The sequence below is a fragment of the Callospermophilus lateralis genome, chromosome 2, assembly GCF_048772815.1.
Source record: "Callospermophilus lateralis isolate mCalLat2 chromosome 2, mCalLat2.hap1, whole genome shotgun sequence".
In the NCBI taxonomy this organism is placed as follows: Eukaryota; Metazoa; Chordata; class Mammalia; order Rodentia; family Sciuridae; genus Callospermophilus; species Callospermophilus lateralis.
Genome location: NC_135306.1, coordinates 48,428,633 through 48,440,798, shown reverse-complemented (window position 1 = coordinate 48,440,798; position 12,166 = coordinate 48,428,633). Strand labels below are relative to the sequence as shown.

The 12,166-nt window shown below is 36.0% G+C and overlaps 1 protein-coding gene across 1 annotated transcript; it reads right to left on the bottom strand.

The window, feature by feature from the left end:
* Positions 1–10,942: 10,942 nt before the first annotated feature.
* Positions 10,943–11,515, bottom strand: LOC143390913 (interferon alpha-5-like). The gene has a single exon (XM_076843395.2). The coding sequence runs from the start codon at positions 11,513–11,515 to the stop codon at positions 10,943–10,945; it is 573 nt and encodes a 190-aa protein (XP_076699510.2).
* Between the last annotated feature and the right edge of the window lie 651 nt (positions 11,516–12,166).

Below are 12,166 nucleotides of genomic sequence, written 5' to 3'. Positions count from 1 at the left end.
CTTGGTTAATATAAAAACATCAATGTAATTGGTGCTATTAATGTGTTCACATCTTCCAGATATACAAGTCTGTTAGGTAGAAGCTTCAAAAGAGCATTATATCAAGCTGTGTTCTAAAGTTGTATGATAATTTTAGGCTTAAAAGAAAGATATGTTGGAGATATAATTAAATCATTTGTGTTCTATAACTGGGCTTGTTATCAATAAGATATGTACAGTTCTATGTTACTTTTTACACTGAGATACAACTTAAGTGTATTTTTAAGTTAATGAGGGCTTAATCTGTGTAAAGGTTTTATTGTAAAACACAAAAGTACTTTACTACTTTTCTACAAAAGGTTAGAAGCTTTCAGCCTTTCTTTAATTCATGTTTTAGATGTGATATTATGTTATGTTTGCTCAAGTTCACAACAATTTATGTAGGCTTTGTAAAATGATGTCTAAAAAGCAAAGATCAGTCTCAGAACTGCAGTACTTAAGATTTATGAAGAACCCCGCCTTACTTGAGATAAAGCTCTATGTCCCATCCCACTATATGTAAAAGTAACTATAAAAAATAGGCTAGATTTCAGTACATTTAAAGTTGTGTCCAAAATTTAGTTTTTGTTAAGATTACTAAGATCTCAAACAGGGGATTATAATGTATAACTCTGCCAAAATTCAAGGTAGCTATTATATAAACTAAATATGTTTTTACTCTTTGATAATTTTATCTTATAGTTTTCAAAATGGCTTAAAGATTGCCTGTTAATGTTTGGCAGAGGTACTGATTTAAGAACTCACAACCTGGGTTAATGTAAGATAAAGAGTTATCACTTACAGGATAGAGAGATAGACATTAAAGCCCAGTGTGCTTAATATAAGGCTGTTAACTTATTTGCTAGATGTTTAAGATCAAGTTTTAAAATTAAAAATTTGGCTTTTGCCCTCTGAGTCAGTCTGAGTCAAGGGATAGGGGACTTTTCCTAAGGGCTCTGCAACTCTAGGCCACATAACCTCCTGAACAGGGAGATTAATGAGACCAGTGGAGGACAGAAAGCCAATCAGTGCATTTGCTGTGAAGAGGAGGGTCATCAGAAAAGGGAGACATCCCTGATGCTTCTGAGGGAAGCCACATGGTCAAGCAAGGCCTGGACCCATCCTAGCGCAAATGGCACTAGCAGATCTGAGAAGCTGCTGTAAGTTCCCGAGGACTCCCAGGGAAACTCAGCTGACTGTTAACAATAGATGGAAACAAAAGTCAGTTTGACTTGCTTCATCTTAAACACTTAGCAAAGACAGTCAAAGCCAAAACACAGCTATTCCTGGGCATTTTTAAATAAAATAATAATTGTAACTTCCATAAATAAGTAAACTGGAGGCTTCAAAAGAGATTCTCAGACAGGAATGCCTGATAACTATCAAAAGGAACTGCCAGAGTAGTTTTTAGTTCAAGGCCTTTATTTCTAACCTACACAGATAGGCATGGTGTTTGCTAGTATGGTTATCCAGCCCTGAGTAACAGAATTAAAGATTTCTCTATTAGACACAGAGGTCAAACTAGTAAAAGGATTTTGCAAGATCAGATGACATTAAATTATTAAACTGTGTCTTAAGGGAAAGGACATCTGTAACCCTAAAAGTTAAATTTTATGTTTACAGTCCTGGTAACTGAGGATGTTAAAGCCTGATGAGGGAACTTATGTATAGTGACATGTTCCAGCTTTTGCAACACTTATTCAGTACTCATGGTTTTTGTTTCTCTCATAGAAACACCCATCCCCAGATGACAACCTGTTTTTCCCCAACCAGATCTCAAATGGAACTGACTTCTAAATGGGAACTCAAGTCCCCCAAGTCGCCCCCCACGTCTTCAAGCCCCCTCATGTTCGACACCCCTTTTCAGCTCTGAAGCAGCCAGAACGAGTCATCGCCCCTTCTCCACACAGCAATAAAGTTTCTAAAATTAGGGGGAAACAAAGCCAAAAATGGAAAGGCAGTGTAGATAGGTAAATCGAGTCAGGTTGGGTCTAGGAGGCCAATTTTAAGTAAGTCTGGAAAGTTAAAGACTGTCCCCTGAGGATTACTGTTTACCAAGATGTAGAGTCTGCCTAAATAGGCCCCCAACTGAGGGAACCATGATTGGTTCCCAAGTTTCCAGACAAAGGGGGGAATGAAAGACCCCAGCCCAGAAACCCCAGGCCCCATTGTGAAACCATCAGGGCGTGTTGCTAACCCACGTAAAGAGAGGTCTCTCTGTTAATCAGTTAAGGGTAGTCTATTGTGAGGGGACAGGATGGTTGAGGAAGAACAGAAAAGCAGATCCCAAGGCATGCCTGAACAAACAGGAACTGATAATGATAAGCAGGAACAGAAAAACCAGAGTGTTAATATGTAACTGTCATGAGGTTTATCCAGGAACATAAAGTGAAAAACAACTTTGCCCTTTAGGTAATCTATATGTTGGGTTCAAAATAACCAATAAGAAACCTGTCACTTCCCATGCGCGCGAAACCTGCCCCATTATCCTATAAAAGACCTGTACCCCAAAGCCCGGTGTGCCAGTTCACCAAAGCTCCGGCTGAGGTTTTGCTGAGCACCCACAGGCGTCTGTGTCTGAATAAACCTCTTGCGTTTGCAGCCAGTGCCTCGTGCGTCTTTCTTGGACAGGGAATCGGTGGGTCTTTCATCTGTTCAGTTCCTTGGCCCATTTGGATTATTTGTTTATTTTGGTGTTAAGAGTTCTTTATATATCTTAGAGATTAGTGCTCTATCTGATGTGCTTGTGGTAAAGATTTGCTACCATTCTGTAGGCTCTGTATTCATCTCACTGGTAGTTTCTTTTGCTGACAAGAAGCTTTTTAGTTTGAATCCATCCCACTTATTGATCCTTGGTTTTAATTCTTGCACTACAGGAGTTTTATTACGAAAGTTGGAGCCTAATCCGACATGATGGAGATTTGGGCCTACGTTTTCTTCCATTAGGTGCAGGGTCTCTGGTTTAATTCCTAGGTCCTTGATTCACTTTGAGTTGAGTTCTGTGCATGGTGAGAGATAGATTTTTAATTTCATTTTGTTACATGTGAATTTCCAGTTTTCCCAGCACTATTTGTTGAAGAGGCTATCTTTTCTCCAGTGCATATTTTTGGCGCCTAGGTCTAATATAAGATAACTGAAGTTGTGTGGGTTAGACTCTGTGTCTTCTATTATGTACCATTGTCTACAGATCTATTTTGGGGCCAGTACCATGCAGTTTTAGTCACTATTGCTGTGTAGTATAGTTGTAGGTCTGGAATGGTAATGCCACCAGCTTCATTCTTCTTGCTAAGGGTTTCTTTGGCTATGCTGGGTCTCTTGTTTTTCCAGATGAATTTTATGATGGCTTTTTCTCTTTCTATGAGGAATGCCATTGGGATTTTGATTGGAATTGCATCAAATCTCTATAGTGCTTTTGGTAGTATGGTCATTTGGACAATATTAATTCTGCCTATCCAAGAACAAGGTAGATCTTTCCATCTTCTGAGGTCTTCTTTAATTTCTTTCTTTAGAATGTTGTAGTTTTCATTGCAGAGGTCTTTCACCTCTTTTGTTAAATTTATTCCTAAGTATTTTTTTTAGGCTCTTATAAATGTGGTGCTTTTCCTAATTTTACTTTCAGTGGATTTGTCATTGATGTACAGAAATGCCGTTGATTTATGGGTATTTATTTTATATCCAGCTACTTTTCTGAATTCATTTATTAGTCTAGGAGATTTCTGGTGGAATGTTTTGGGTCTTCTAGGTATAAAATTATATCATCTGCACATAGTGATAATTTGGGTTCTTCTTTTCCCATCTGTACCCTTTCAATTTCTTTTGTCGGTCTGATTGCTTTGGCTAGCATTTCAAGAACTATGTTGAATAGAAGCGGTGAAAGAGGGTATCCCTGGCTTGTTTCAGTTTTTAGAGGGAATGCTTTCAATTTTTCTCCATTTAGAATGATGTTGGCCTGTGGCTTAGCATAGATAGCCTTTACAATGTTGGGGTATGTTCCTGTGACCTCTAGTTTTTGAAGCATTTTGAACATGAAGGGATGCTGTATTTTATCAAATCTTTCTCAGCATCTATTGAGATGATCATATGGTTTTTATCTTTAAGTCTATTGATGTGATGGATTATATTTGTTGATTTCCCTATGTTGAACCAACCTTGAATTCCTGTGATAAATCCTACTTGATCATGGTGCACTATCTTTTTGATATGTTTTTGTTTTTGATTTGCCAGATTGTTATTGAGAATTTTGGCATCTATGTTCATTAGAGATATTGGTCTGAAGTTTTCTTTCTTTGATGTGTCTTTGTCTGGTTTTGGAATCAGAGTGATATTAGCCTCATAGAATGTATTTGGAAGTGTTCCCTCTTTTTCTATTTAATGAAATAGTTTGAGAAGTATTGGTGTTAGTTCTTCTTTAAAGGTCTTGTAGAACTCACTTGTGAATTCATCCGGTCCTGGGCTTTTCTTGGTTGATAGACTTCTGATGATGTCCTCTATTTCCTTGCTTGAAATTGATCTGTTTAAATTGTGTATATTATCCAGATTTAGTTTAGGCATATCATATGCCTCTAGAAATTTGTCAATGTATTTGATATTTTCTATCTTATTGGAGTACAAATTTTCAAAATAATTTCTAATTATCTTCTGTAAATCTGTAGGGTCTGTCATAATAGTTCTTTTTTTCATCACAGATGTTAGTAATTTGAGTTTTCTCTCTCCTTCTCTTTATTAGCATGGCTAATGGTGTATCAATTTGATTTATTTTTTCAAAGAACTAATTTTTTGTTTTGTCAGTTTTTTCAGTTGTTTCAATTTCATTGATTTCAGTTCTGGTTTTAATTATTTCCTATCTCCTACTGCTGTTGGGGTTGATTTGTTCTTCTCTTTCTATGACTGTGAGATATAATGTTAGGTCATTTATTTGTCAACTTTTTCTTCTTTTAAGGAATGAACTCTATGAAATGAACTTTCCTCTTAGCACTGCCTTCATAGTGTCCCAGAGATTTCGATATGTTGTATTGGTGTTCTCATTTACTTCAAGAATTCTTTAATCTTCTCTTTGATATCTTTTGCAACCCATTGTTCATTCAATAGTGTATTATTTAGCCTCCAGGTGTTGGAGTAGCTTTTATTTTATCATTGATTTCTAATTTCATTCCATTGCATTCTGACATAATGCAGGGTAGTATCTCTACTTTTCTGTATTTACTAAGATTTGCTTTGAGGCATAACATAAAGTATATTTTAGAGAAGGATCCATGTGTTGCTGAGAAAAAAGTGTATTCGTTCATTGATGGATAATATACTCTATATACATCAGTTGAGTCTAAGTTATTGATTGTATTATTGAGTTCTATAGTTTCTTTGTTTAGCTTTTGTTTGGCAGATCTATTTTTTGGTGAAAGAGGGGTGTTAAAGTCACCCAGAATTATTGTGTTGTGATCTATTTGACTCTTGAACTTGAGATTGATGAACATAGATGCTCCATTGTTTGGCACATATATATTTATAATTGTTATGTCTTGTTGATGTATGGTTCCATTAAGCAGTATGAAATATCCAAATGTATCCCTTTTGATTAACTTTGGCCTGAAATCTACTTTATTTGATATGAGGATGAAAATCCCTGATTGCTTACATAGGCCATATGAATGGTATATTTTATCCCAAACTTTCACTTTCAATCTGTGGACATCTTTTCCTATGAGTCTCTTGAAGGCAGCATATTGTTGGGTCTTTTTTTTTTTTTTTAATTTGATCTAACAGCCTATGTCTTTTGATTGGTGAGTTTAAGCCATTAATATTTAGGGTTATTATTGAGATATGATTTGTATTACCAGTCATTTTTGTTTATTTTTGTATTTAGCTTGACTTGGTTTCCCTTTGGTTGGCTTTTCTTTTATTGTAGTTCTTCCCTTTGTAGATTTTCATTGTTGTTTTTCATTTTATCCTTGTTGAATATTTTGCTAAGAATGTTCTATAGTGTAGGCTTTCTTGCTGTAAATTCTTTTAGCTTTTGTTTACCATTGAAGTTTTTATTTCATCATTAAATTTGAAGCTTAATTTTCCTGGATATAAGATTCTTGGTTGGCATCCATTATCTTTTAGAGCTTGGTATATGTTGTTCCAGGATTGCCTGGCTTTGAGAGTCTGGGTTGAAAAATCTGCTGAGATCTGAATTGGTATTCCCTTATAGGTAATCTGATTTTTCTCTTTTGCAGCTTTTAAAATTCTATCTTTATTCTGTGTGCCAGGCATTTTCGTTATAATATGTCTTGGAGTAAATCTGTTGTAATTTTGTACATTTGGTGTCCTATAGGCCTCGTGTACTTGATTTTCCAATTCATTCTTTAATTTTGGGAAATTTTCTAATATTATTTCATTGAAGAGATTGTGCATTTCTTTGGTTTGAATCTCTGAATCTTCCTCTATCTCAATCAGTTTTAAATTTGGTATTTTGATGGTATTCCATAATTTTTGGATGTACTGTTTCTGGTTTCTTACCATCTTCACTATGAGTTCAATTTTATTTTCAAGATTGTGTATTTTGTCTTCATTGTCTGAGGTTCTGTTTTCCAAGTGGTCTATTCTGTTGGTGATGCTATCTATTGAGTTTTTTAATTGGCTTATTGTTTCTTTCATCTCAAGAATTTCTGTTTTGTTTTTCAGTATTTCTATCTCTTTCTTGAAGTAATTCATTTGCTTTCTTATCTCTTTGTTGATGTGATTGATTTTTGCCTGTATCTGCTCACTTAGGTTGTTCTTTAATTCCCAAATCATTTTAGTTGTGTATATTCTGAACTCCTTGTCTGACATTTCAACTACTTCACTGTCTATGAATTCTATTGTTATAGTGTCTTGGCTTGTTTGGACCACTTTCTTCCCTTCTTTTTTTATGATATCTATGTGTCTTCCTCTCTTGCAGTGTAGATCTGAGATATTACAGCTTCTGCCCTATTGTCTTATGGTGTGCCTACAGGTTACCAATATCTCACTTTTAAGAGAGAGATCAATATTATAGCATTAAATGTACCCAACATGCAGCCATATTTCAGTTAGCTTCTATTTTTACATTTACAGTTTTGTTACTATCAACAGAAATAATGAGTTTGGTTATCTTCAACCATATAATCAATAGGTTTGCATAATGGTTTACAGTTTCTGGTGATTGAAGGGGGACTGGGTGGTTGGCTGAGATGTTTATGAGGTAGGATATGAGAGTATAGAGACATTAGATTATATGACTAGTGAGAGGATAATCATAGGAAGTTGGGTGTTATTAGGAGAAACAGGAGATAGGCAACCCTATGCAAGACTCCCTGTTACCTCAGCAACAGGATAACTGTTAGCACCCCTAGTAGAGAAACCTCTGGTGCAGCCAAGCCACAGAGACCTTGGTGGCATCTTACCAGGTCCTTATTATTGTCCTTTGATAGAAATGGCGATATCCCAGTTTTGTGGCAGTGGCAGCCTCAATCCTGTATGTTTCCTGATGTTGGTGTGGAGCCATGCTTTGGTGAATAAGGAACCCCAGTACAGGGTGGCCCTCAGTGTGAGCACGGGATGGCTCTGCCATGGAACTCTGGGACACAGTGGCTCAGAGCCTCCTAATATTTTGAATGCATTTTATTTATAAGAAAAGTGTGGGTTAGAGAGTTCAAGTGGGTTGTGATATATCACATATACATCTAGGCAGAATGAAATTCAATGTAAAAATCTTTATTCTTAATTACAAATGATTTTATGACTTTTGAAATTTGGATTTTGTTACAATTGTTTAGTTCATTTATCTTCAGAATTCTATAAACACCCTGGCTGTATGGATTTTCAGCCGATTTTGACCATTTTTTTTTTTTTTAGTACTGAGTATATTTATTAAGTGGTTTCCTACTTTTTTTTGTAAGGAAAATGTGCTAGTCTTTATGTCCATGGTAATTTGGCTATGTGTACTCACATAAGATCATAATATTTACAAAACCAGAAAAATTATAAGCAGTAATATAAAGCAATTCTTATCAAATTCTACTATACAAGAAAATGAGATATTTATGAAGTTGATGTATTGAATCAATGTGACAATTATATAAGTTAAAAAACTTAAGAAAGCCAACAATTCCCAAAGTTCCCATCTTATCAGTAATAATGAGTGTTTTGATGGAGGACTGAATTATTAACAAAAGCCCAGTAGCTTACTTGTAGACAAGGAAATGTTGACTTAAAAAAATTATAAATTACTATTGTAAGTTACTATTTCATGATTTAAAATAAACAGACTTGTGAGTCAGCTTTTTGTCACTGTGGACAAAACACCTGACATAAGTACAACTTATACTGGAAAACTATTTTGCCTTAAGGTTTGAGAGGCTTCACTCCACAGTCAACTAACTCCATGGCTCTGTACCTGAGGCAAGGCAGAACAACATGGCAGAAGGGCCTAGCAAAGGAAAGCTGCTCAGCTCATGGCAGCCTGGGAGCAGAGAAAGAGAATCCAGAGCCAAGATAAACCTTTCCAGGGCAGGCCCCTAGAGACCCACTTCCTCCACCTAGGCCCCTCCTCCTACAGTTTCCACGCTTCCCCCCATAGTCCATTCAGATATCAGTTGGTTAATCAATTGATGAGGTGAGAGGCCTCATGATCCAATCACTTCCCAAGAGCTTCACCTCTGAATATTGCACTGGGAACCAAGTGTTTGGGGAATCTTTCATCTCCAAACCTTAACACTGTATTAAGCATGTTATTATAATTTTCATACATCAGTTACATAAAATCTACCCAGACAATATATTGAAAACAATGGGCAACTATGCACATAAATGAGGAATTATCAATCTTGCCAATCTACTGTTTTTTCTTTCTCCACTTCATAGTCACTACCTCCTCCTCTAACCTATACCCCTTCTCTCCCTAGGCTGTTAACACATCAGCTGAGCTTCTTGGTTCATGCTTCTCCCATTCACAGAGAAAATGTGGGGCATTGAGATCCAAATGATGCTAAATAAAATTAGGCTGCCTTTAAAAAAAACCTGTTCTTAAGTCTTTAAAGTTTTACATATTCTGTTTTATTTAGTCTTTTTCTGAGAAAAGTGTTGTCTTTTTGCTTCTTTACCACTTTCACTTTCCTCTTGAAGCTAGAAGCCAAATAGCATGAAAAATAAAAACAAAAATGGCTGAGCCATTATTTCCAAAAATTTTTATACATCATTTTTCTTTCTCTAGTGAAGATTCCTAGAAAGTTCTCTTTGCATCTGAGAACATCAAGGCAAAGATAACCATGCAAATTTAAATTAGATGAAAATTCAAGTGAATATCTCCTCAGACACACCAAAGTTCTTTTCTGCCCTTGCTCACCTACCACCTACTCCAGTATTGTTTCCACTCATTAATTCTAGGATTCGCCTCTCACTGAGGTTGCCAGGTCCATCAGTATTCCCACAGTGGTTATGGATTCAATCCACAGGGCAGCTTACTAACATTAGACATAGCACCAACTAATAAAAGGGAAAATGATAATTTTAATTAAACATATCATGATTTACAACTAACCCAATATTAAGCATATTAATATGATTTTTCAGTACATCAAATCAATGAAATCTATTAGTACATAAATAAATTAAATGAAAACTTGTAGGAAAACAATAACCTACATTCTTACATTCTTTTTTCAGATCACACACTACTCTTTTCTCTTTGCTTCAGAATGAAACCTCTCAGAATTCTTTTCTCTTTGTTATCACTAACTACTTTTTATTATTCATCTTAGACCTATGTCAAAATGGCTTCTGGTGATTAATTCTACTAAACCAGCTGTCATTAAGATCATCACTGCCCTTCACTTTCCCAATGTATTAAAGAGTTTCAAAACATCTTCCAAAAATCCATGAATTTCTCTACTTCTAAGGGAGTTCTTATCTTAAAAATACTTTATTTCTGCCATTCTCTCTTGATGTCCTTCTAAACTCAGGGTATTCCACCTCTGTCTCCTTCCTGATTGTTCTCTCCTCTCCCTTTAAAAAAGTCGAAAAGTTCTCAGGATCAAGTTTAAGTCTTTTTCTCCTTCCTCACTCTCCCCACAAGACCATCTCCATTGCTGAACTTCCAATTCCCGGTTATGAGCCATCAGACATTGTATTTCTTGTAAATGGCAAACTCATGTATTCAATGAGCATTTGCACTTGGTTGTCTCTCAGTCAATTTATAGAAGATGTACCTGCTTTCACATTTCTCCGTTAGCATGTGACATCTACCTTCCACTGAGAGAATTTCCTTAGTTTTTCATACTCCTCATTATAGAATTTAATATAATGAGTAAATAGGATCATTGTGTTTAGATCTCTTTCTCTATAAAAATCACACAAAAGAGAGCAGGAACTGTATTTTTATGTTCACCTCAAAACCTTGAGGGCAACATGCGACTTGGCTTCAATGAAGTGAATTTTTTAGTACAGGGTTAAATGTAGCACAAGGGGGAAGTCAATTCTACCATTTATTTTTTTTAGATCGAGTTGTAAAATCAGGCTTGACATGTCTTTTCATTAAGTTTATTGTGTTCAACATAGAAGACATTTTCCATAGTAAAAATTTAATGAACAATGCAAAATAAAAAGCTGACTAAATATAAAATGTACTTTTTTATATTAATCACAATGTAAAGGTTTACTTCAGCTTCTATGAACAATTCAGAAACAAATATGAAACAATTCGGATCTTATAAATAACATAAAAATAAATATTTAAATAAATAGAAAAAAGATACATGATGGTCCTGGGTAAATGGGATGTTGTCTAATATTCTTGAAATCATCTGAAAAATTGGTTGAATTCATTTCAAAATTCCAGCAGGAAGGAGAGTCTTTGAAATGGCAGAACTTGTGGGAGTGTGGTAAGGTGTGTTCGTCAGTGAGAGGCATTTCCCTGCTGGACCAGGTCTCATTCCATGCTCCTTAGTCTTCCATACAAGTTGGCTGATGAAGAGAAGGATTTCATGATTTCTGCTCTGACCACCTCCCAGGCACAAGGCAGGTATTTCTTCTCCTTCAGGTAGACAGTGATCCTGTGGAAGTATTTCCTTACTGCCCTCAGGGGAGCCTCTTCCACCCCCACCTGCTTGGACCCACAGGCTTTCAGGTCATCCAGATGCTGATGGAGGCCACTGAGGAAGGTGTCCAGGAGGGTCTTGTCCCAAGCAGCAAAGGCCTCCTGGGTGCTGAAGAGGTTGAAGACCTGCTGGGTCATCTGGTGGAGGACAGCAACAGCTTGAGCCTTCTGGACCTGCTTACCCTCCAACTGCTCCTGGGGAAAGGCAAAGTCCTTTCTATAGTTCAGGCAGGAGAAAGTGGGAATTCTCCTCATATTTTTCAGGAGTGTCAGGGCTCCCACCTCATTTCCGTCAGAAGTTTCAAGACCCAGGTTGTGTATCTGAGGCAGGTCACAGCCCAGAGAGCAGATGGACTTGCAGTTGAGCACCATCAGGGCCAGCAGGAAAGCCAAGGGCAAGGCCATTGGGGATCCTGTAGATGCTTCTGGGCTGCTTGAGATGGGTAGTCTTGAACCTTTGTCTCTAGGTTCTCTGAAGACCTTGATTTGTGTCTATGTCTTAAATAGGAACCAATATACTTTCAATTTTCTGAATGTCATCAGAACTTTCTACTTCTGTTTTTGCTTTCCTTTATGCATTCTCTACATGTGCTTAGAGTAATGTTTTACAATCATTTTTTGAAATTATTGCTTTCCTTCTCCTGCTCCCAAAGACTTTTAAGATATTTTTTTTTCCATTGAAACCTCCATTATATTTTAGTAACACAGATATACTGAATACCTATATGTGTACCCTATGGATATCTCTCATTTGTGTATAAAAATGACAAATTTAAACTTTGTGTTCAATACAAAGTTCAAAATTAGTAAGAATTTTAAGGTAAAAGTTAATTTCATAAGCTATTGGTAGTTTACTTATATTCAAATCCAGATAGTTTCTAAGGGACTTTACTGTAATTAATATACTTACAGAAAATTTAATATATCTTATCATGTCCAAATTAGCAATTTATTAAAACAAAATAATTGCCATGTAATTATATATTCAAAAATCTTTTAAATGTTAGGATACTGAAAACTGAAATATTTGAATTTTTATTTTTAGTGTACTTTTTT

What these genes read in the sequence shown, in the direction of transcription:
- LOC143390913 (XM_076843395.2), bottom strand. Translation starts at nt 11,515, where the DNA reads ATGGCCTTGCCCTTGGCTTTCCTGCTGGCCCTGATGGTGCTCAACTGC.